The following is a 25150-nucleotide window of genomic DNA, read 5'->3' as shown; positions in this document are numbered from 1 at the left end:
CTAATGACAGGACCTTGTACTGCTTCTACACTTTACAAAGATGCCTTTCTTATTCTGCATTGCAGCTCCATTTTCAGGAAAATCAGGATTTTATTCTTAAGCAAATTCGCTGAAATGGGCTTTAGGGGGAGTTTCTTCTCCTGCTGGGGTTTTGCTCTCGGCTTCAGACAACTGTCCTTAACTTCAAAAAGTGCGACAAAGTGGGAGGTGTCACTCGAGAGGGGTGGGACTGGGTGACAGTTAGAGGTGATTTTGTAGAGCAGCAGTCCCAAACTGTTTTTGCACCATGGAAGAGTATCAATCAGGACAATTTTTCCGTTTCCCAGGGGCAACATGGTGGCTCAGTGGTTAGCATTGTAGTCTTGCAGCGCTGGAGCCCTGGCTTTGAATCCCGCCAGGAACAACATCTGCAAGTAGTTTGTATGTTCTCCCCGTGTTTGCGTGGATTTCCTCCCATTCTAAAAAGACATACTTAAATGAAAAAAAAAGTACATTATGATCCCTATATGAGGCTCACAATTTACATTAAAAAACTAAAATAAAAAATTCTGTTTCCCCGCAGCGGTAGAGGGTGGACCTTGTTGGGGATGGGGGTGGAATTTGGGTTGCAGGGCGAACCCACATGTAATAGTGACCCCCTCCATGAGTAATAGCCTTCTCACATAAGTGATGCTATTACTTTTGGAGGCGGGGGGGAGGGGGCACCATTACTGTAATATTGCCCTAATAGCCCCCCTCTCCCCACATGCCATTCCTTATTCTGTTGCTCTGTATAGTTGTATTATACTCACAGAGAAGTGACGGGGGGGCAGGACCCCCTCCTGCACACAGAGTGTGCGCATCTTCTATTTTCTTCCCACTGGAAACAGAGTGGAGGTCACGGTTCCGGGCAGGACCTCCTGTTGCACACAGCCTGTGCGCATCTTCTACTTTCCTCCTGGAACCTGCACCCCTATTCTATGGTACCACTGGGAAGAAAATAGAAGATGTGCACAGGCTGTGTACAAGAGGAGATCCCACCCACCCGATCAATGCACTGCAAGTACAATAATTGTACATTTCAGAGCAAATGGGGGGGGGGTCGCTTGAGGGAATCTGTGGCCCAGTACCAGGTGATCCACGACCTGGTACTGAGCTGTGGCCCGTTATTTGGGGACCTCTGATGTAGAGCAGAGAGAAAAGCTTTTTCAGCTAATCTGCATAAGAATAAAACCATGATTTTTATGAAAATGGAGCTGCAATGCAGAATAAGAAAGACATATTTGGAAAGTGTAGAAGACACCCTACAAGGTACTGTCATTGGTTTGATGCTGATTCACCTACTGACAGACTCCATTTAACTTGTTACATGCCACTGAACTGAACAGAAACATTAGCTTTATCTATAGGTCAGCACTTCTAGTGCTGTAGGGCAGGACAGGGGTAATGCCTATAACCCCTGGTGCTCTACAGGCAGTGAAGGAGTTAACTGCTGGTTACACAGTATATACCACGCCAGTACTCACCTCTCCATTTTGTTCACTGCTCGGTGGAGAAGAATTCTTTTTTACCATCACATATTCCTACAGAATAAGAAATGGATATGTTATAACAAGATTCCGATGATCCAGCAAAACACATATTTGGCCTTGGGCTGGGGTCACCCATGGCAAACAATCTGATCACTGCTTTCATTTGCAGACTGTCTAATATTGCCAGAATTTGACGCCTCCAGTTTTTGGCTTACAATATGATAAAGTGATATGACTGGAATATGGATAGGAATGTGTAATAACAAGAAATATAAAAATCCAGTGATGTCATATAGACTATCGCACAATACAGTAAAATGCAGCCGCTTATGTAACTTTATCTATAAGAATATAATTCATCAGCATACAAATACATCACACCACTGCGCGATCACTAAATATCACCTATTTATCACTATGTGAAGCTAAGGTGCTGTTCACACATGGATTGTGGTTTCTGTTTATAACACAATTATATAACTGGAATTTCCCATTTTGCTCATCATGACTATGGCGGATAACTGCTGTGGCCTCTGATTGGCTAAACAGTCACCTCCAGGACTTTGGAGAAGGAGATTATCCCTAACGGCACAATCCCTTTAACTCCTTATGGACACATCAAGTTCTGGCCCAGATTGTTCAGGAAGACGGGCTGATAGCGTCTTATGAATGGAGAACCAGTGCGCTTGCACGGCCAGCCCTACCACCACTACTATGGGGATGTGGGCGCTGTCAGAGATTGCAGTTCCGGAAGCCCCATAGTAGTGAGAGGAGCCCCATTCACAAAGAGGCTTTAGGAAGGAGATTTTCAGTCCCCAGTCCTCCTGATCAATGGGGTACCAGTGGGTTGGATCCCCAGCAATTGGACGCTTATCCCCTTGTCTTGTGAATAAGGGGATGAGAGTCCATAATGGGACAACCCCTTTAAGGTTCTACTCATGCTAGTACTATGGATCCATAATATAGCACCCATAAGATTTTCTGGGTTTATACGCTACCTCCATATACTGTACCTTTTCTAGTGTATATGAGGGGAGAGCAGGATGCATACAGATGGCAGGGAACCACGTGCTGACAAAAGGTACCTGATGCAACAGTGTGCTCATGGGTGAGAATATGGGCAAAATCTATGAGGTTTTCTCATTTAGTTACTTTTTTATGTACATCAAAAACCCTAATTTCACATTATTACATGTCATCTAAGCTTGCTGGATGGGGGGGGTAACATAATATTCGACAGCACTCACCTCTCCGGTCAGCAGGGAGATGATTTCCATGGCTAGTTTTAAAAGTCTCTTATTCATTAACTTCTCGTTCTTGTTTTCAATGAACTCTAAAGAAAAAAAAAAATTAATAATAAAAAATATTTAACCCAATTTCTTGGCAACCAATAAGCCCAGTATGGACAACCGTCATCCTTACCACTATGCGGATCTGTGCCAATTGACTTGTCCACCATATGTTTAGCGGTCAGTGTTAGATCATGGATGATATCTCCAGACTCTGAGATTTCTGGGTTTCTCTTCATCAGATTTTTGAAGGTTGGGCCCATCTGTGAAGGAAAGGCTTGGGCAAAAGACTGGGGAAGGGAAGAGCTCACGTATGGAAGGTTTTCTACTTGTGCTTTAGTGCAGGATGGAGCCTTGGAGACATCTTGTACTTCTGATATATTTGGCACATCTTTGAAGACCTTAGGGACAGCATCCGTTTTCAGGATCATTTTCGTTCCATTGAACACGTAACTTTTTGGCGAGAAATGTTTTGAACAGATTTGGTAAACCCCAGTTCTGTTGGACTGTAGAATATTTTGCGCCATTGCATCTATGTCGCTAAAGGTGTTCCCCGTCTGCTGAAGCCAAAGTTTAATGAAATGGATGGAGCTTGGGAAGCCGTGAAAGGTGACATCACTGTGACATAAAGAATCACTGTGGCAGTTCTTCACAATGCACTTTGTCATGGTGTCTTCCCTGGAGAGAAAAGAGGTTGGAATAACAATAGAAGACTTTATGGCATCCTATGCATATGGAAGATCAAAAGAAAACAACTGCATTGGGGCCATAACAGCACAGGAGCTCCTTTACTAAAGGGGCCAAGGGGCAGAATTTTATTACTAAGCCCAAGGCTCCCTGAAATCACTGCAATGCTTTGCTCTCCTTGGACTTAAGTGGTGTCATATATTCCAGGGTTTGACATCTACAACATTCTGTTGATGCTAACTTCTTTGTTGCAATGGTAATGGCCTCATTGCTCCGAAGAACTCATTTGCATATTGACAAGGCTGCAATATCTTGGAGGCATGGATTCACAAGGGAGAAGGGAAATACTCAGCCCGACAAGTTAGAGTCCTTGAGTCTCTTGCATACAGTTCTGAGTAGGACATGTTACTATGCCAATAAGTCAGAGGCTTTCAATATAAAGGGGACCTGTCAAGGTGATTTAGGACACTAAACCATATACAGGTCCTTATGGACTGGGGGTTTAGAGTCCGAAATCGCCCTATTATAACACAATACGTGGCCTCATTAAAAATAAAACTTTAGGCTACGGCCCCATGTTGCGGAAACGCAGCTTTTTTTGTTGCAGATTTTGTTTCGTTTTTTTTGAGCCAAAGCCAAGAATGGCTGGAAGAGGAATGGGAAATAGATATGAAATACTTATACTCCTACCTTTTGCTCAAAAAAAAGTAACAAAATCTGCAACTAAAAAAAGCTACGTTTCCGCCTGAGGTCCATAGAGTACAGACGATGGGCGAGGATACGACTTTTATTTTTGATACTGCAGATTTTGTTATACCAGAGCGGGTCACTAAACCCGGAGTCTATAAGGACCTGTGGGTGGTTTAAAGTCCCAAATTGTCCCGATAGGATCCCTTTAATGGCTGCTAAGATAGAGGAGAATTGGATAGTGATATGCGCTACTCATTACTGCAATTCAGTTCTTTACTATAAAGAGACACAGACACAACTGACTCCAAATACATCACACCGGGGGTACAGTATACAAAGCGAACAGGGCTCTGACCTAAGACAGTGCCTACCCTGTGCATTAGGGGTAAATATAGTACATACTATTAGTATATACCATCAGGGACTGCAAAAGATATATGTAGCAGTGACCCAACAAAGTAAGCTCAGGTTCAGTGATAAAGGGAGTCTGTCACCAGGGTGAGCATATCAAACCAGCAGCACAGTTCAATAGTTCAGACTGGGGACACTCCCTTTAAGACATTACTATACAGGCAATGCAAACAAGTTGCAATGTACAGTGACTGTAACTTCTGCTGCATACATAGAACATGGCTGGGGCTGTCATTGCAGCTGGTCCAGGGTAACAGAAGGCTACTGTGTTGTGGCTGCACTTTGTGCTCACGTGCTGCACTCGGACAACCTGACAACACTCAGTACAACACTCAATCTCAGCCTGTGCTTGTGGGCGGAGGGATCTGGGCTCGGTAGGCGGAGGGATATCACAAGCTCGCGGCGTTCATTGGCTGACCTGCAGAGGGCAAGGACGAGAGGCTTGTGGGATATGTAGTTTACTCCGCCTTAGACTGTACAGGCGCGGAGGGCGGGAGGACTACAATACCCAGGTGTCAGTGCGCGGTGACCAATCACAACAAGTTCTACCAACGAGACTTGCGTGGGGCTGCCAAATGACACTTCCTGTGGTGATGCGGCCTCTGGGGACTTGTAGTCAGCCACAGCTCTGCTATATACTACACTATGCACTGTGTGAGGGTGCATGGCTGGGCATAGCAGGGTTGCTGGGACTTGTAGTTCTTAGCAGCAGCAGAAAAGCCATGTATGTAATAATCCTGGCTCACAGACAAGAATAATAAAAACTGCGTGATAATAAGTGTATATGTTGTGGTGAAAAAGGAACAAATTATAACAGAAATATTTGGCCTATTGTGTTTCAGAAGACAATTTATGAGCGTGTTGGGATAACTATATATATATATATATATATATATATATATATATATATATATATATGCATATATACACACCCACACATATAGATAGATAGATAGATAGATAGATAGATAGATAGATAGATAGATAGACAATCCAGTCACATTAATGTGACCACCTGTTAAAATCCAGAATAACCCCCTTTGGCAGAGCGGACCGCTGCGAGACGTGCAGGGAGAGAGGGGATGTTGTGATGATGTCACTGGGATGTTGAGCCATGCCGACTCCAGTGCCGTGGCCAGCTGCGCTAGGTTACACGGTTGAGCATCCATGAGGCGAACATCCCGATTGAGGTGGTCCCACAGATTCTCGATTGTGTTCAAGTTCGGGGAATTTGCTGGCCAAGAGTACAGTAAACTCATCCTGGTGCTCCTCGAACCACACACGTATACTGCGAGCTTTATGAATCAAGAATCAAACAAGCTTTATTGGCACTTCGGAATAGATATTTGCCATTGCCAAAGCTAGTAAAGTGTGGGGGGTGATTTGGGGTATAACAGTCTGTGGGGTCTCATCTTCCTCTTAGTTGGTGACAGCTGGACACGTATTGGGCAGCGATATTCAATACATTATGACACATCGCATTATCCTGCTGGTAGATGCTATCATCCTAAGGAAAAACAATTCACATGTAGGGGTGAACATGGTCCGCAAGGATAGATGCATACTTGCGTTGATCCATCGTGCCTTCCACAATGATGAGTGCACCCAGATGGCTGATGACGTGTAACTAGTTCACTCGATTTCTAAGAATCACAGGAAATGTTTCTACATGTCTGTATATGCGAAATACTTGTTAATTGCACTATAAACTACACATAGAATCTGTTTATATCACTACTAGGAAGCACAGGAACTTTATTACATCCCTCTATATGTGGAATATGTATAGTTTATAGTGAGATGAACAGAGATACAGGCAAGTATTAGATTCTTTGTGCTTCGTAGTTCCCTTTGCATCCTAGACATCAAATGAACGGTTGATATGTGTAGTTCATATTGAAATAAACCTATTTTACACATATAGGGAGTAGTACATTTTCTGTGCATCCTAGGACTGAAATGCACTGGTTATATGTGTAGTTTATATTGGACTGAGCACATTATACTGTGTGGGAGAATTTGCCCCATGATACCCAGAACCCTGCCTCCAAATAATCCTGTTTATGCTTCTGAGGATTAGAGCGTCAGATGCTCTAATGGTGGTGACAGCTCATGTGATATACTGTATATTAGAGTGTCCTCTGGGCACAGTACATTCTGTGCTCACCAGGCTGCATGGGTCACTAGGTGGCAAAACTCAGACTCCTGACTAATAGTATGGACTGGAAACCTACTAATCTAATATGGAAGAAAAATCCTAGTGGGATTAGTACATCAGGAAAGTCCAGCATTTCACTTTACAGTGGCTCTGTGGTTAGCACATTTGCTTTTCAGCACAGGGATCCTGGGCATGTTCAACTTATGGTTCACATCTGGGTTTGGACCATTTCTTTCCCCTATCTGCATGAAATATGCAAAGAGAAAAGTCCTATAAGCAGCACTTTCCTCTCTGCATTTTTTGTGCAGAAACAGAGCGGAAACCACTCGGACCCCATTATAGTATATAGGGTCCGTGGGTTTCCTTACATAACCATTTTTTTTTATGCGGATAGGTTTCCGTTTGGTGGGTACCCAAGATGACTCCCTGAACGGAAACCCGAACACAGATGTGAACCGGGCCTTAGTGTGGGTCGAAACATTTAGATTGTTATATGAACTTTACATACACATGAATAGGATTCTCCTGCGGTGCCCTTAACAGCCTCAATAAAAAAAAACAACACATGAGCACTGTAGATCCTGGCGTGTAACGAAAACAGCTGATTTGCAGGGGTCCTAATGTCAGACCCTTTTCATCTAGAATGATGACCTCTCATAAGGATAAACCATCAATTTTAAAAAGTGGATAGCCCCTTTACAGGAATTCTACCAAGTTGTATACTTATCAGATGATAAGGATCTGATTAATGGGGGGGTCCGTCTCCTGAGACCTCCTCCGATAATGAGAACTGAGTTTCTCTGTTCCTCAGTATGAATGAAGCAGTGGCTGTATATGGGTACATTCACATGTAGGAATCAGCCCCGCATTATTCTGCAGCAAATTTTGCCCCTGTTGTTTTCCAAAAAATAAAAAATTCAGCAGAAAACATCAGCGTCCTGCTGGATCTTGCCACAGATTCCGCTGCTGATTCAGAACATGCAAAACACCACTTAATTCCTCTCTATATGACTGTGATAGATAGCAAAATGCTGTACCTTGGAGATAAATAGACCAGCAGTGTACATGCTCAACCCCTATTTTCATGATTTGCGTGGGTTACATTGATCTGACCTTCACTGATCAGACAGTTATCACCAAGGAAAAGAACCAGGACATAAGTCACCTTCCTTTCCTTAGGCTACAGATTGGCCTCAATAGTCATCTGCCTTGAGAACTTCCACTGAACACCGCTGGACCAGACAGCAATGAGGGACACCGTGAGGGACAGGTGAGTATGTTTTGAGAGGGGGGGTTCCGCTCCCCGGCCTCCTCACAGAAATCTGTAATTCCTGGACAACACCTTTAACACTTCTATTTCTGAAAGCATTCTTATGCTGAGTTCACCCAGAGTTTTTTGGACCGGATTTTGACGCGGAAGCTGCCACAGAATCCAAAAAATGCTTCCCGGTGCCGGTGCAGTGGACCGGCATCCAGTCGCGACATTCCGCTCCGGATTAGGCCGAAATGAATGGGCCTAGTCGGGAGGGAGTCTTGCGCCGCGGAAGCCACAGTGGGTTCAGCTGTGGAATCCGTGTCCAGATAGGGCAGCTCGCTTCTTTTTCGCTAGTGGAAAAAAGAAGTGAATGACTCCCACTGAAGTCAATGGGAGGCGTTTTTCGGAGGCGGATTCCAAAAAACTCCATGTGAACTCAGCATTACTCTGCATAATATTTTTCCCTGTATGTCTAAACTTTTGCCCATTACTGTACAATATGCACCATTCTTGCTCTTCGTAGAGCTACCACATTGTACTGTTACTTTATCATGTGAATCCATTTACGTTTCAGGGCAGATTTGACATCCTTATTTTTCATGCTGTAGATCAATGGGTTCAGCATGGGGACCGCGGCTGTGTTGAACAAAGAGAATACCTTGTTGGATTCCAAAGTGTCCTGAGAGGCTGGTCTAAGGTACTGGCAGACAAGTGTCAAATAGAGAAGTATGACCACGGTGAGGTGTGAGGAACACGTGTAGAAAGCTTTACGCTTCCCACTGCTAGACCTTATACTCATTATGGTATGGATAATGAAGACATATGGGATGAATGTGAGAAGGAAGGGAAAGGTGGAAAGGAAGAGTCCGCAGATAAACATGAGAAGGTCCGAGAGGGATGTATCATTGCAGGAAAGCTTCACTAGCGGGACAATGTCACAGAAGAAGTGATTTATTTCTTTTGACTTATAACAAGTGAATCTAGATATTAGAATAATATGAGGTATAGATTCTATGAAGCCCAACACCCAACAGATGGCAGCCAGCGAAGAGCAAACGCCACGATTCATGATTGTGGAATAACGTAATGGGTTACAGATGGCGACATAGCGATCGTAGCTCATGGCCGTGAGGATCAACAGCTCATTGCACACGAGAGATGTGAAGATGAACATCTGACTAAAACATGATGGTAAAGATACGGTTTTGTCATTCGATAAAAAACTAAGAAGGATTTTATGAAGAGTGACTGTACTGGAAGATATGTCCAAGATGGAAAGGTTACACAAGAAGAAGTACATGGGCGTATGGAGCTGAGAGTCCAGGCACACCAGTAGGAGGATGGTCATATTACCACCAACAGTTACTAAATAAATAAGAAGAACCAGGAGGAAGATGGGAAGTTGAAGGTTTGGAACATCAGAAATGCCCTTAATAATGAAGAAGGTCAGCCCTGTTTGGTTTTCAGCATTCATTTGCCCCAATTCCATGTAAGATCTGCAAATCTGCAATGCAAATAATCAAAAACGGACAAATTTAGGATGGAACACACAACTGACATTCCTGGGTGTAGCTAAAGGGAGTGCAGAGAAGACAGTGGCAATAGGGCAACAAAAGTTATGTAAGAGCACACCAGTATTAGAAGTGGCATATCGTTTGTTTGGGGCTTTGCTACAAATTTTGCCCATGAGCTTCAGTTACACCCCTAGAATGTCCCATAGAATATACTGACTGAATTTAGTTCATCCTAACCATTCCCTCCAGACATATTCACAGGGGCTAGAAGAGGAGATGTGAGTTGCCATATGCTATATGTTCATTACTTTGCATGGCTGCTTAAAGGGATTCTACCATTAAAAATCATTTTTTTCTATTTCACACGTCGGAATAGCCTTAAGAAAGGCTATTCGTCTCCTACCTTTAGAAGTTGTCTCCGGCCTGCCGTTCGGTTAAAAACCCGGTTCTTGACGGTATGCAAATGAGTTCTCTCGCAGCACTGGGGGCAGGCCCCAGCGCTCAAACAGCACTGGGGGCATCCCCCAATGCTGCGAGAGAACTCTGTCCAGCGACGCCTCCATCTTCTTCAGCAACCGACTCTTCACTCGTCTTCTTCCGGCTGGGGTCACACGTCGACGCCTACACAGTCTGCTCTGCCCTCGGGCAGCAGGCAGAGCCAAGTGCACAGGGTGGTGGCCATTTTTTGTAGGCCGCTTACACGCACATGTGCAGTATGCTCCTGTACTCCTTAGAACTACAGGAGCGTACTGGTAGAATCCCCTTAAAGCAAGTTTGTTATCAGGTCCAGCCACACAAAACCAGCCCTACGGTTATACAGGTGAGGCTCACCTGAATCGAATGCTTTTCCTCATGTCTATTCATGCCTCTGTTGCCAAGATATTCATTTATTTCTATATATGCAAATTAACCGATTGCAACAATGAGGGTCTCACTGCTGCTCTCATTGCTTCGACAACTACACCACACCAAGTTCAGGAATGCTTCCCCCCCCATTTGATAGATCGGGCCAGGGAGCTCAGCCTAAAAATCACCTGACCCTGTGCTGTCACATTCGCAGCTCTGCTCTGATATTACTGAATCACCGTATACGCAGAACAGCTAGGAAGAGTTCTTCTCTGAAGCAACTTTACTACTGTTGTGCATGCGCAATCAGTACAAGGCCAGTGGAGGGGGGTGGGGGGTCGGGGCTATTCCTGAGAACTATAGGGTGTAGCTTTTTGAAGCAACAAAAGTAGCACTGACACCCTCATTGTTGCAATCGGCTTCTTTGCATATTTAGACATAAATTCTGGGCAACCGAGGCTCGAATCGACATAGGAAAAATGCATGTGGAGCTGGTTTAATAAGACTAGGCTTCCCTTTATGACTCCCTTTAAGGGGGTTGTCCCATAATCAATATGCATCATAAACGATAGGCATCTGATTGCTGGGGTCCTACATTAGGGCCCCCCCACACACAATAACAGGGGTCCCATATCCCCATTTGAATTGTGTGATGTAAATACATGCTCGCGGCTGCTCCATTGAAAGTCTATAGAACTGAGGAAGATATCTGTAATTCTGTCCCTCCATTCAAATAAGGGGTGCTGGACCCCAGACTCCCGTTATCAGACACTTACCTATTCAGTAGATGGGTGATAAGAGTGGTTTAGGGGGAGAGCCCCTTTAGGCTGATATTGATATACAGGAAGGCCAGTTGTCATCAGCTAGTTTACCTGTGTAACAAAATATTGGTTAGTCAGCTAAGTAACCCTGCTCCACCTCCCACTAGTGGTCTGCAGCCCTGTGTGCAGATTGTCGGATATGGGTTCATGAATTTCCCAAATTTGTTGTATGCTGACCTTTCTTCCAGCAGATGTATTAAAGTTGGTAATAAGGGCTATGGGCAATGCAATAAATGAATCAGCTCTTCAATGGCCTTGGTGGGCAAGCTGGTGTTTCTCCTAGGCAGAATATAGGGCAGGGCAGAAATCTGATGATCTGACTTGTTTATAATCCCATAAGAGTGCCATGTGTACAGCCATAGAGAGATCAGCTTCCTCCCTGGCCAGGAGCCAAACAGAATACCCCTATCTGACCAGAAGTACTGCTTACATGAGGAACAAAATGCATTGACTTGATAACACCGCAGGGGATCCTCTGGTGGTCCGTACGCTATGGCTACACAGGAGACTCCGTTGCAATGTCTGCTTGAAATTGGTCGATGGAAAAGTCCTGCACGCACAACTTTTGCATTTGCTATTTCAGTTCAAAAGCAATGAACATTAATGGGCTACATTGACTATAATTGGCTAGTTTAGCTGTCTCTTGTCCATTGGATACGGACCAGAACAATGTACAGCCAATGCTAGTGTGAACCTAACATCCCACAATAATGGTCTTGCAGAAGACACCCACGTTTTATGGGTATTATAGCCTACTTCCTAGGGGTTGTTGGAGGGTGAGTCCCCAGAATCATTTTACCTGGTGAGTGTAAGGAACCTCAGTCCAGCACTGTCTGTGCAGGGCGCTGCAGCACAGTTTTCTTCTGGTAAATGGGGCCAGACTGCAGTATCCTGCACAAGTAATATCTGGGAGTGGCGCTATGTACAAGCAGTGCTATGGCCCTTCAATGGCAGGATGGGTGGCTGTCCTAGCAGTCAGACTCCCACCAATCGTGTAGTCCTAGTACTCAGGGTATATCACTTTATAAACCTTTTACACTCAGGGATCAATATGAGGAACACTAGAAGACTTGTGCATGCATACAGAGCTGTAGCTAGGCTGTCTTTCATTTGAGTTTGGTGCCATGGACGTTTCTCTTGGATAAGCAGAGTGGCTTGTTGGCAACCCCCTCTTCCCCTCTTCCCCCGACACTTAAAAATATGTGCCCTGCTCCAAGTATGTCCTTACCTACATACATAACACAGAGATACACTTAAGATCTGCCAGTACAGATGCGACTATGTCTTCTTAGCTACCATGTACAGAACTATATATGAGGTCTCATGAATTTCAGTTACATTTCTGTATGGACGGCAGCTGCAATACAAACACATTTACTTACACATGTAAAATCGTCTGTTTCATGGATCAAATTGTAGGTTATAGAATAGTTTATTGTCTCATTCTCACTTACATATACATATGTATTCAATGTGCAATAAATTATCAGGGAGAGAAGACTATCACATAGGAACATAGATGGGAGAAGCTGCAGGAAAATGTTCAATATCTTAGCAGGAATTGGCTGATGGCGACAATAACAGATGGGAACGTATCATAACATAAAAATAACCTACACCCCAGCAAATAACATGTAAATGTATATCATGTACAAGAACGAGAATATTTATAATGGCTGAGAAGGTTTATTTCTCCAGAGAGGAAATCTCAGTAGATAACATTGTTTCCTAAAGATCAATTAGAAAAATAGATGAAGAAAAAGATCAGACGGCATGATGCAATCCCATATACTGTGTACATTACACCTGCAAGTCCCAGCTGGTCCATGTGTCTAATGACCTAAACTAGGGATCAGCATCGGGTCATTAATCCCATGGCTAGGCACGGACTTTTGGCAGTAATATGGAAGCTAAATGTCTGTCGCCTGGGCCATCTGGGTGAGGCCTTTGGCAAATTTTGCGTAAACGCATTTCTCCTATTAGTACGCCATTGCTTTGTACACACTTCAAACTTACAAGTGTCCCTGAGAATACAGTGGACATGTACAGATTGTAATCTTTGGTTTCTACAATTAATTAATTTTTTTTAAATATCTTTTTATTATATTAATAGTCCACTGTGGTTCACTCAACCAGTATAGGTCACGGCTGTATGAAGAATGCTTTAAATTGGGTTCTTTCATCTCTTTTGGGATCCTCCATGCAATAGCTCGGACACTGTCGTAGTTTCCATTAAAACCATGATGAAAATGTGAACAGAGCTTCAAGAAAGTAACTGTAATGAATATATGCTGTCTTACCGTAATTTACTCCCAAAATACCACTTCATTGCCATAAATTATGTCAGTAATGGGATATCATAGTTTTCTGGCGTAGAGAGATGATATTAAGGCATGTGTTGGGTGCAATGCCATTTCTTGCGCCAAATGTGCGCCACAAGCCCTGATCCGCACCTTGCCCGCTACATTGTGTGAATGAGAGCAGAGATTGGGGCAGGCTGAGAAGGCGACGCTGTGATCTATAGTACACTTGCTTTAGGTGCAACTCATCTAGCTTTTACTTTGCAATAGTAGGCCTCATCACAGATGGAGATGACAGGGAGTTCAGAGACTTAAACCAGGATTTTGTGGAATGGGGTCAGCGGAACCACCTCAGGATTAATGCTGGGAAGACCACGGAGTTGGTGGTGGACTTTAGTAAGTGGAGGAGTACTGTGAATCCGGTGGACATCCAAGGGACAGACAGTGAGATAGTCAAGACCTATAAGTACCAGGGTGTGCTCCTCAATAATAAGCTGGACTAGGCCGATCACCTGGAGGTGCTGCACAGAAAGGGCCACAGCAGACTCTACCTGCTCAGGAGGCTGAGGGCCTTCGGAGTCCAGGGGGCCACTTCTTAGGGCCTTTTTCAACTCTGTGGTAGCAATAAGCCATCTTTTTCGGCATGGCCTGCTGGCAGAGTAACATACCAGCCAGGGATATAAATAGACATGACAGGCTGATTAGAAGGGCAAGCTCTGTCCTAGGGAGCCCCCTGGACCCAGTACAGGTGGTGGGTAATAGAAGGATACTGTCCGTGGTGAGCTCCATGCGGGAGAACAACTCCCATCCCATGTATGAGATTGTGACAGCACTGGGCAGTAAAGTCAGTGACCGACTGCTTCACCCCAAGTGTGAGAAGGAGCGCTATCGGAGATCCTTCCTCCTAACCGCGGTCAGGCTACTTAATCTACATCAGACCAAGCGAGATCACTCCGCACAGAGAACTAAATGATCCTGAATAGAGATGAGCGAACAGTGAAATATTCGATATTCGTTTCGAATAGCCCCTCAATATTAGACTATTCGAACGAATATCGAATCCCATTATAGTCACTGGGGAAAAAAGCTTTGTTTCAGGGAAAACCACTATTAGACTCAGGAGGGTCACCAAGTCCACTATGACACCTCAGGAAATGATGACAACACCTCTGGAATGCAACTAGGACAGCAGGGGAAGCATGCCTGGGGGCATCTAACATGCCCAAGTCACTGTATTACGCCACTAATAATGCGGGAGCTGACTTTTTCCCATAGGAATGCATTGACCAGTGTTGATTGGCCGAATGCCATACAGTGTACAGCATTCGGCCAATCAACGCTGGTTCTGCCGGAGGAGGCGGAGTCTAAGATCGTGTTTTCCGCATGGTATTCAATTGGAATCAGATACCTCGAACAGCCTGATATTCGATCGAATACCAATTCAATCGAACGCCATTCGCTCATCTCTAATCCTGAGGTCTTCTTTTTTCTTAGTTGCTATGACTCCTAGTATCTTTTCTATATGCTATGAACTTGTATGTGTTCTTTCATGAATATATTACTGTATTATCCATGCTGCTGTAACACACTGAATTTCCCCATGGTGGGACTATTAAAGGATTATCTCATCTTATCTTAGCCTGACTGATTTTTCATAACCCATCTCAGTTTTCTGGCATGAGTTAGATTGGAAATCTATGCCAGTTCCCACCTGCCGTAGATTTCCACTTATTAATACGCCAATGCTCCTCCCAAATTTTCAGCTGGATGTCAAACACTGGAATCTTAGCAATAGGCTGACACTAATTTAACCCCATATCTTAGAGTCTAAATCATATGACAAAGACTCTTTATGATTTGCTTGCTGTGGATCACAACAAATGGTTGCACTTTATTGATTTTCTAAAAACTTGTACAATTTTTCGACATACACGTCTCATACACGATTATCTCTAACTGTACAAGGGAAATATATATAAACCGTAGAAGAGATAGTATATCCCAGGAGGTCCAACCTCAGTAGAGGAGATCTGGCAATAAGGATTAATTAGTCATTAATGGATAATACAGAACATCGTCTCATCAACGTTTTAATTTTATCGCATAGGAATAAAATAATTACATAAGAAAAACATGTCAGAAGCAAAACATTGAAATAATAAAATAAATAGTCAAAGAAAGGAAATAAAAGATGTAACTAAATATAGTAAAGGCAAAGGCTACGTTCACATGGTCTCGCCTTCATTTCAATGGAAAGTGAATGCTTACTTTTCCACTAGCTGAAAAAAAAAAAATCAGGTGGGGAAAAAATATACGTGCTCGATCTTCAGGTGGATTCTGCATGAAACTGCCATTGAAGAAGGAGCAGGAAGATTTCCACAATGAATTTTGCATGGCGGGTCCATTGCAAAATCTACTGTATGGACCTTTTCTAGGTATTCACTGTAACTGCTGGTTACCCACTCCTCTGGTGTTCACCATGGCCAGGTTACCTGCAAGCCCTGTTGGGTCACTCCTTTCCCTTCTTGTTACTGCCTACTCCTTCCTCCTCTCGTGCATTCAGTGCCCATAGGGCCAGCTGGCACCAGTTTGTGTGTTCTTATCCAAACTTCTATTAGCCCTGGTTATAAAGGGCACCGTCCCTCATAGGAAAGTGTCTGAGTGTTCCTAGTTTACTAGTTCTTGTGAAGGCGTGTCTGTCTAAAATTCTGTTTATCCATAGAAGGGGATTCTTTTTCTTCCATTACAACATGACAGAAGATAGTGTCCATCACATGGTTTACATTATTGTCAAAAGGAACAGATGCAGACTCAGTCTATGTCCGTTACTCTGCCACAGTTGATGTCTGTTGCTGTCATCCTATGATGGACGACAGCAACGGACATAAACAATAGTAGTATGAATCCACCTAGACCTAGGTGCTTAGATATAAATATATTACAGGTTATAATAGTAACATAGTATGCTTAAAAGAAAAAAAGAAAAACAAAAAAACCCCAAACATATGTCCAATTTGTTCAACCAAGAGATGGGAAAGGTCATGACTAACGGAAATAAGTATTCTATACATTTCCAAAGTTATGGGTATTAGATTTTGAAAATAAGCCGATCCAAGGTTTTATGCTGCATACCAGATTTGGAATTGGAAAATATTTTTTTCCCTCTAACATGAGGCCAGTGGCATCAGCCTCATGGGATTTTTTTTGCCTTCCTCTGGATCAACATTGTAGGGTTATAGGTGGGACTAGAACTAAGTCTTCCTCCAACCTCATCTACTATATTACTAGGTCACTAAACTATTTAAATATGTTTCCAAAGTCAGAGAGAAAACAAGAGTAACAAGGTCAAAAATAAAGACGCACAAGTTTTAAAAGAAAGTAGCAAAAACCTCACAATGTTGTTTATTAAAAAATGTATTTGTGACCAAATGCTGCCAGAGAAGTTGTTCAGACGTTTCGCTATGCTTTTTTTTGTTTTTCATAGTCATCCATGACTAGACTAGACCTTGTGCCTATTGTTTAACACACCAGACAACATATTATTCCGTACAGTCTCTGAAGTGTCAGCAATTAGGGGAGTGAGCAAAGGGTGAGAGAGCGGCATAAATATAGGTTTAATGTGATGTTGGAGCTAAATAGAAGCTTTCTATCACAACCAAAGCACTTTACTCACATCAGTACATGAGAGTACTTCTATATACTATGTATGACCCGCATGGTGCTGTGGCTGTTTGTTAGTGAGAGAGAGAATATTATGGAGCAGATTCTCATTTACTTACTGTGTGCAGTGTATGGCAGCTACATTCCACACACCAGCTCATTGAAAATGCAAACTACAAACTGAGTCTGATAAATTAAAGGGATTTTATCATTAGAATCCTTTTTTAACTAAATACACGTCGGAATAGCATTAAGAAAGGCTATTCTTCTCTTACCTTTATTATTCAGATCCGTTCCTGAGGAATTTCTTCTTTCTTCCATATGTAAATGAGTTTTCAGACAGCACTGGCGGCATTCCCCTTTGCTCAAACAGCACAGGGGCGTTCCCCTATCCTGTCCGAAAACTCTCCAGTGACGCTTCTGTCCTCTTCGCTGGGTCATCGGCCGCATCTTCAGCCAAAAGCACCGACTGCTCATGTCCGTCAGCCATTTTCTTGTGGCCAAACGGATGCTCGTGTAAGAGACCACAGGAAAATGGCCGATGGACATGCGCCGTCGGTGCTTTTGTTTGAAGATGCGGCCAATGACCCGGCGAGAAGGCGGACCAGAGAAGAAGACAGAGGCATCGCTGAAGAGTTTTCGGACAGCACAGGGGACACCCCTGTGCTTTTTGAGTAAAGGGGAATACCCCCAGTGTTGTCTGAAAACTCATTTACTTAGGCAAGCATCATAGGAAATAAGGAGTGAAGAAGTCTAAAGAGTTATAATGATGACTGAACGGCAACAAAATCTAAACCTGTAATATTTATGCTGTGGGTATTTCTTGCTCCTGTCCTCTTTTTTAATGTAATGGTCATTTTGGACATTTCTTTTTGGCAGCATTCAGTGGCCTTGTGTACCTGACGTACCCTTAATGTGGCACTATTTTGGATAAAGAAGTTACAAAGCTCCTAGAAGTAGAATTTAGAGGCTGGATACTGCACAGCAAGCTGAAGAGGAGGTTACGGATGAGTAGGGTCCATCTTTTAGTCGTTTGCCAGGAGTGTTTCCAGCTATGTGCTAATGAGCTAAGAATAGATAACAAAATGGTCTCAATGCTCCTCCCAAATGTCTTTTTCAGCTAGGATTCTAGGATTTTAGTAATAAGCTGCTACCAATTTCCATTTCTACATTGTACGACCAAAACATTTGTCAAATCACCGCACATACAAAAATTCTTGTTCGATGTTGGCCATTTATTGGCATACACGTCTCAGTGCAGATTTTACATCCTTATTTTGTAGACTATAGATCAAGGGGTTAAGCATGGGGACTGCGGCTGTGTTAAATAAAGAGAAGAGCTTGCTAGATTCCAAACTGTCCATTGAGACTGGTCTCATGTACTGACAGATAAGAGTCACATAGAGCAGTATGACCACCGTAAGGTGCGAAGAACACGTGTAGAAAGCTTTATGCTTCCCAGTACTTGAGCGAATTTTTAATATGGCAATGATGATAAAAATATATGGGATAAATGTGAACAAAAAGGGAAAGATGGAGAGGAAGAGACCAAAGATAAAAATTAAGAGATTGGTCAATGTGGTATCATTGCAAGTCAGGTTCATTATGGGCACTATATCGCAGAAGAAATGGTTAATTATGTTTGATTTATAACAAGAAAATCTGTAAATCAGGATAAACAAAGGAGTTGATTCTATAAAACCAAATACCCAACAGATAGAGGCCAAAGCTGCACACCGGCCTGGGCCCATGACGGAGGAATAGTGCAATGGGCTACAAACAGCAACATAGCGATCGTAACTCATGGCTGTCAACATCATCAACTCATTGCCCACTAGAGATATGAAGATGAACATCTGAGATATACAAACACGTGAGGACACTGTTCTATCCCCTGATAAATAGCTACTAAGGATCTTATGAAGAGTGACAGTGCTGGTGCATATGTCCAAGATGGAAAGATTACACAAGAAGAAGTACATAGGCGTATGGAGCTGAGCGTCCAGGCAGACTACTATAAAGATGGTCACATTACCACCAAGAATGAATATATACATCACAAGAACCAGAAGAAAGGTCAGAGCCTGGAGCATTGGGATGTCAGAAATCCCTTTAATAATGAAATAGGTCACTGCCGTCTCATTTATGGCATTCATCGATGCAAGACACCTGGGAAATTGTAAAGGATATAGCTTAGTAAGATAAATATGCTGTAAGGAATATAATTTTATTTCTTGGAATTGTGCAAATAGTCATACAGATCAGTAATAGAGCACTCATAGCTATATAGGGGTTCATACTGTACTTCTGATTGTTCCAGGATCGATGAGACAAATTTACTACAGCAAATCCCATTGTGTGCTCTGTTTACAAGATATTCTCCCCTTGAAGTATTGTTTCTTGGAGTGAAGATGGTGTACCATTCAGAGCCACCAGATTATCAGACTGAGCCTAAACTTCTGAACAGTTCATAAAGAGGCTTTCCAATGTGTAAAAGAGCCCTTAAAGGGGTTTTCTCATCTCACTGTTTAAGCAGTTTGCCTGTTGTGTCTTCTTCTCACTTCCTGAATCCCTCCCCCCTTGCTAAACGGGACACTATGAAGTATCACAAAACTTATGAAGATCAGATAATATGCAGATGCTTGTAGAGAGTGGGCTCAGTGTTATCTGTGAGTTTACATAGACAGATAACAGACTCAGCTTTATCGACAAATTGCAATTAGCTGAACTGATTGTCCTGGCGGCACTGAGTGAGTGATGTCACTTGTTAAGGTAACGCTGGATAAACAATGGGAGGAATAAGTACACATAGCAGGAAAACAAAGCAGCGTTGCAAAAGCAATATATTTAGGAAAAGTCTTCAATTTACATAAGCTACCAGTGAGATGGGACAACCCCTGTAAGGGTATGTTCACACCACTGTTATTAATGTCGCCATCAAAATTTTTCATTTTTCAAGTTATCAAAACTTAACAAAAACTATACATAATTGGTATTGTAATTGTACTGACCTGAAGAATAAAGGTAACTTGTTATTTTACCGTAAAATTAAAATCAGTAAGAAAGTGGATCAGTTGTGCTCTTTTCCAATTCCACCCCATTCATATTTTCTCCAGTTTCCCGGTACATCATATGGAATATTGAATGATAGCAGGAAGTTTGTCCCACAAAAAAGAAAACCAAAACAAGCCCTCATTCCCTAGATCACATATGAATATAAAGAACATTAGGCAACCACAAGTCCGAAAATGCCAAAATGTACATGTAAAAACTTTTATCTCATATGGAAAATGCTGTAGCAAAAAAACACACAAAACACAAAAAAAACCCCAAACCCCTTCACCTTCTCAAAAAATGGAATAAAACGTGATAAATTCCCCCAAATGGCATCATTAAACACTACATATTAATGCACAAAAAAAGACAGCTTACCTAGCTCTGTATACAGCATTGCAACTCACAGAATTGTTTATTTTAAATTAAAATTTTTCAGAATTTAGAATTTTTGTACTGGTGTTTTAACTATATAAATTTGGTCTCACTGTGATCTTACCAACTCGCCGAATAAAGCTAGCATGAACGGTGATCATCAGAAAAATAAAGCTTGTACAGAAATGCTGCAATTATGGTTTTTCCAATTCCATCCCATTCTGAATTGTACATTGTACAGAATATTAAATAGCACCATTATCAAGTACAATTCGTCTTACAAAAAATAAGCTTCATATGTCTTTCTGAACAGAAAAAAAAAAAGTTCTGGCTTTTGGAAGTTGGGGGTTAAAAACAAAAACCGAAAAGCAGAAAATTAGAGATGAGCGAATAGTATTCGAAACTCTAGTTTCGAATATCTTGCTCCCATAGGAATGAATGGAAGCGGCCGAACATCAAGGGGTTAAGCGCCGGCCGCTTCAATTCATTCCTATGGAGCGAGGTATTCGAAACTAGAGTTTCGAATACTATTCGCTCATCTCTACAGAAAATGACTTGAATATGCTGGAAGTAGTATGAACAAATAATAAAGTTCACCTATTACAGGTCCTATTACTGGCGGCCATCAGGTCCTCTTTGACACCAATACTTGAGCCAACTACTGGCCTCACCATTGGCTTATACACATACGGCACATGACTAAAGTCTAAACAAGGATTTATTTAGATGACAATTTCCATCCTGCCCATTTGTCTTTTCCACTTCTTGAAATCAGGAAAGGATCCGGATATTCACTTCAGTAGTACAAGGAGTCTGCCGTAAATCATTTAACTCAAACAGTATTTAAATATGGCGGCTGCTCAGGAGTTGACCAGATCTCTGCTGTATTATACAGTGGAGACTGACCTGTTGGCAATACACACATTGGTCACGGTCATTAACTTACTTAAAGTCTCAGCCAAACCTGCCCAAGGCGCAATTTTGCACTGGAAGAAGACATTGAAGATGGCGCGGCAGACGAAGAAGGCGGCGGCGCTTGGAGACACTTCTCTGGCAGCGGTGGGGACGCCCTCATTGCTGTTTGAGCGCTGCGGCCCGCCCCCATCGCTGCTAGAGAACTCATTTGCGTACCGGCAAAAAACGGTATTTCTAAGGAACGGCGCAGCGGAGACCACGTCTAAAGCTAAGAGACGAATAGCCTTTCTAAAGGCTATTCCGACGTCTTATCCACCAAAAAAAAAAGCAATTTAGTGGTAGAATCCCTTTAAATTAAACCCTCTAATAGCTCTTTTAATGACAAAATAAAAAAGTTATGGCTTTTGGGAGGCGGGGAATCAAAAACAAAAATTGAAAAATGCTTGCGGTGTAAATTGGTTAAATCCTACCTTCACACTGAAAGGAAAACAGGAAAAATTGGGGAAATACTTTGCCCTGTTTTTTTTTTTAATATGTATGTGACCCACTGTGTGGATGTTTGATATTGTACAAGTGATGTAGCTTACCTGGCACGTCCATAAGTGTTAGTTACAAAATTAATCGCACAAAATGTTATTTAATGTACAAGGCAAATATATATAGATTGTGTCCCCGAAGGCTGAACCTCTGTGGGTGAGATCAGGAAATATTTCTAAGGATTAATTAGTCTTTGATGGATAATTTTGATCACTGTCTCATAAACATTTTAATTTGTTCACAGAGGAATAGAAGAAGTTTCTATTAGAAAAACATGTCATGAGCTTGTTTCAAAATAAATAATAAAGAAATGATCAAAATAGGAATCATCCGAGTGCATTTTATGATGCATTTATGTGTACGGGGTATTCCCATCCCATGACTAGGTCCGATCCTGTTCATTGTCATCAGAAGAGAACAGATACATGAATGTATCACAGAATGAACTCTGATATCACTCCGAATGTCATCATTTGAATGGGTTTGCAAGGTGTCCGCCCGTGAGTGTCTTCTGATCTCCGAGGCGAAACCGTTTTTTTTTTAACTGGACATAAGTTGGACATGCAGGACATTGTGTCCGGTTAAAAAAACCGGTTTCGCTGCAGAGACCAGAAGACGCTGACGGGCGGACACTGACTGCAGGGTTTCCGTCTCTTGTCCAGTTTCTTGGGCAGAAGACGGAAACCCACAAAGCGGAGACTGTGCGCAAGTGTGAACCCGCCTTTAGTATAACTATATGTATTTACTACTTAATGATGCAAAACAATGACTCGGACTATATTTATGGAACTGCCCATCTTTGTCCTAGGGCGGAATTTTATTTTGTTATTTGAAATAAATTTAACAAAAGTGACCCTTACAGGTAGGTTGTAACAAATCAGTAATGTATAACACAAGCTCTAATATGGAAGAATAAACCTTATAAGGTTTAACATGTAAATCAAAAGCTTGTCCAAGAAACTTCAAAATTTGACATTGAATTTAATGGAGTTTTTCCCATCCCATATCACACATCAGTGTCCATGTATATACTATGTTATGAGGGGTGGTTGGATTGTTATTTAAATGGACACCTTCTGAAATCTTATAGTATTTGTACTTTGAAGGGATTTTTCCCTGAACATAACCATATCAATATTTGTAGAAAATTTAATATTAAAGGGATTCTACCATTAAACTACCTTTTTTTCTAATGAACACGTCGGAATAGCCTTAAGAAAGGCTATTCGTCTCCTACCTTTAGACATGGTCTCCGCCGCGCCGTTCCGTAGAAATACCGGTTTTAACCGGTATGCAAAAGAGCTCTCCGCAGCAATGAGGGCGGGCCCCAGTGCTGTAAGGCCGATGAGCGCATCCCCATTGCTGCCCGAGAGCTCTTTCCTGCGCCGCCTCCTTGTTCTGCAGCAACTCCGCCCCTTCTGGCTTCTCTTGCTCTTGTAGTTCCATACAGGAGCATAGAGAGGCCACCCTAAAATGGCCGCTGGCCAGCTCCTGTATTGAACTGCAAGAGCAGCTACCCCAAAATGGCCGCTGTGGCCATTTTTGGGTAGCCGCTCTTGCAGTTCAATACAGGAGCCGGCCAGCGGCCATTTTGGGGTAGCTGCTCTTGCAGTTCAATACAGGAGCTGCCCAGCGGCCATTTTGTGGTAGCTGCTCTTGCAGTTCAATACAGGAGCTGGCCGGCGGCCATTTTGGGGTGGCCTCTCTATGCTCCTGTATGGAACTACAAGAGCAAGAGAAGCCAGAAGAGGCGGAGTTGCTGCAGAAGAAGGAGGCGGCGCAGGAAAGAGCTCTCGGGCAGCAATGGGGATGCGCTCATCTGCCTTTCAGTGCTGGGGCCCGCCCTCATTGCTGCAGAGAGCTCTTTTGCATACCGGTTAAAACCGGTATTTCTACAGAACGGCGCGGCGGAGACCATGTCTAAAGGTAGTAGACGAATAGCCTTTCTTAAGGCTATTTCGGCGTGTTCATTAGACAAAAAGGTAGTTTAATGGTAGAATCCCTTTAAAGGGATTCTACCATTAAAAACCTTTTTTCTGTGGATAAGACGTCGGAATAGCCTTTAGAAAGGCTATTCATCTCTTAACTTTAGATGGGCTCTCCGCTGCGCCATTCCTTAGAAATACCGGTTTTTACCAGTATGCAAATTAGTTCTCTGGCAGCGATGGGGGCGGGCCCCAGCGCTGAAAATGTGATGAGGGCGTCCCCACTGCTGCTCGAGAGCAGGATCCTGCACCGCCTCTATCTTCTGCTGGATCCTCCCCTTCTTTCTTCGGTGGCGTCACCTCTGTCGGCTCTGACACTAGTAGAGCCGACTGAGCATGCGCGCAATTACGGCCTCGGAACTATGGCCGCGCATGCGCAGTCAGCTCTACTAGTGTCAGAGCCGACAGAGGTGACGCCGCCAAAGGAAGACGAAGAAAGAAGGGGAGGATCCAGCAGAAGATAGAGGCGGCGCAGGATCCTGCCAGAGAACTAATTTACATACCGGTAAAAAACGGTATTTCTAAGGAACGCCGCGGCGGAGATCCCATCTAAAGGTAAGAGACAAATAACCTTTCTAAAGGCTATTCCGACGTGTTATCCACAGAAAAAAGGTTTTTAATGGTAGAATCTCTTTAAACATATTTGCAAATATAAAGATAGAAAGTTTCACTACTTGTGGTCGTTGCCTTTGGTAACCGATCAGAACAACGGACACCACATAAGATGGTTTGAGAAAATCTATAAAACTATAAAGATTCACTTTAAGGCCCGTTCACGTGTTGGAAAATGAAGAGTAATTTGAGATGGACATCCACCTGAGATTCCTCTTTATTTTCCGGCCCCCGCCTTTCCACCACTGGTTAGATCCAGATGAATTTGTGGCAAAATCGAGATGGGCGCTTATTTTTTTCAGCGTCTTTCTGTGATCTCTGCTTCCTATTAAAAACAGTGGGAGGCAGAATCAAGGCAGAATTTACTGATTTTGGGACAGAATCCACCCCAACATCAGCAGCAAATTTCGCTGTGTGAATGGATCAGTTGTATTCAATGGGAGGGGGAGACAAAGCAGGGTACTTAAAAAATAAATGCCCGGCTCAATCTTGCCATGGATGATTCAGTTGCAAAATCCACAGTGCCAAAC

At 42.9% G+C, this 25150-nt stretch overlaps 1 protein-coding gene across 1 annotated transcript in view; it reads right to left on the bottom strand.

The window, feature by feature from the left end:
- LOC142185483 (uncharacterized) overlaps nt 1-25150 on the bottom strand; it is a 40858-nt gene that overhangs the window by 3225 nt on the left and 12483 nt on the right. Inside the window, exons 8-11 of the mRNA XM_075260913.1 lie at nt 8547-9505; nt 2934-3478; nt 2759-2844; nt 1506-1562 (exon numbers count right to left, since the gene is read on the bottom strand). Coding sequence (XP_075117014.1) covers nt 1506-1562; nt 2759-2844; nt 2934-3478; nt 8547-9505 — 1647 coding nt within the window. The remainder of the gene's footprint in view (nt 1-1505; nt 1563-2758; nt 2845-2933; nt 3479-8546; nt 9506-25150) is intronic.

This window comes from Leptodactylus fuscus, chromosome 11 (genome assembly GCF_031893055.1).
Source record: "Leptodactylus fuscus isolate aLepFus1 chromosome 11, aLepFus1.hap2, whole genome shotgun sequence".
Lineage (NCBI taxonomy): Eukaryota > Metazoa > Chordata > Amphibia > Anura > Leptodactylidae > Leptodactylus > Leptodactylus fuscus.
Note: the sequence above shows the minus strand (reverse complement) of the source record. Positions and strands in the feature narration are given on the sequence as shown.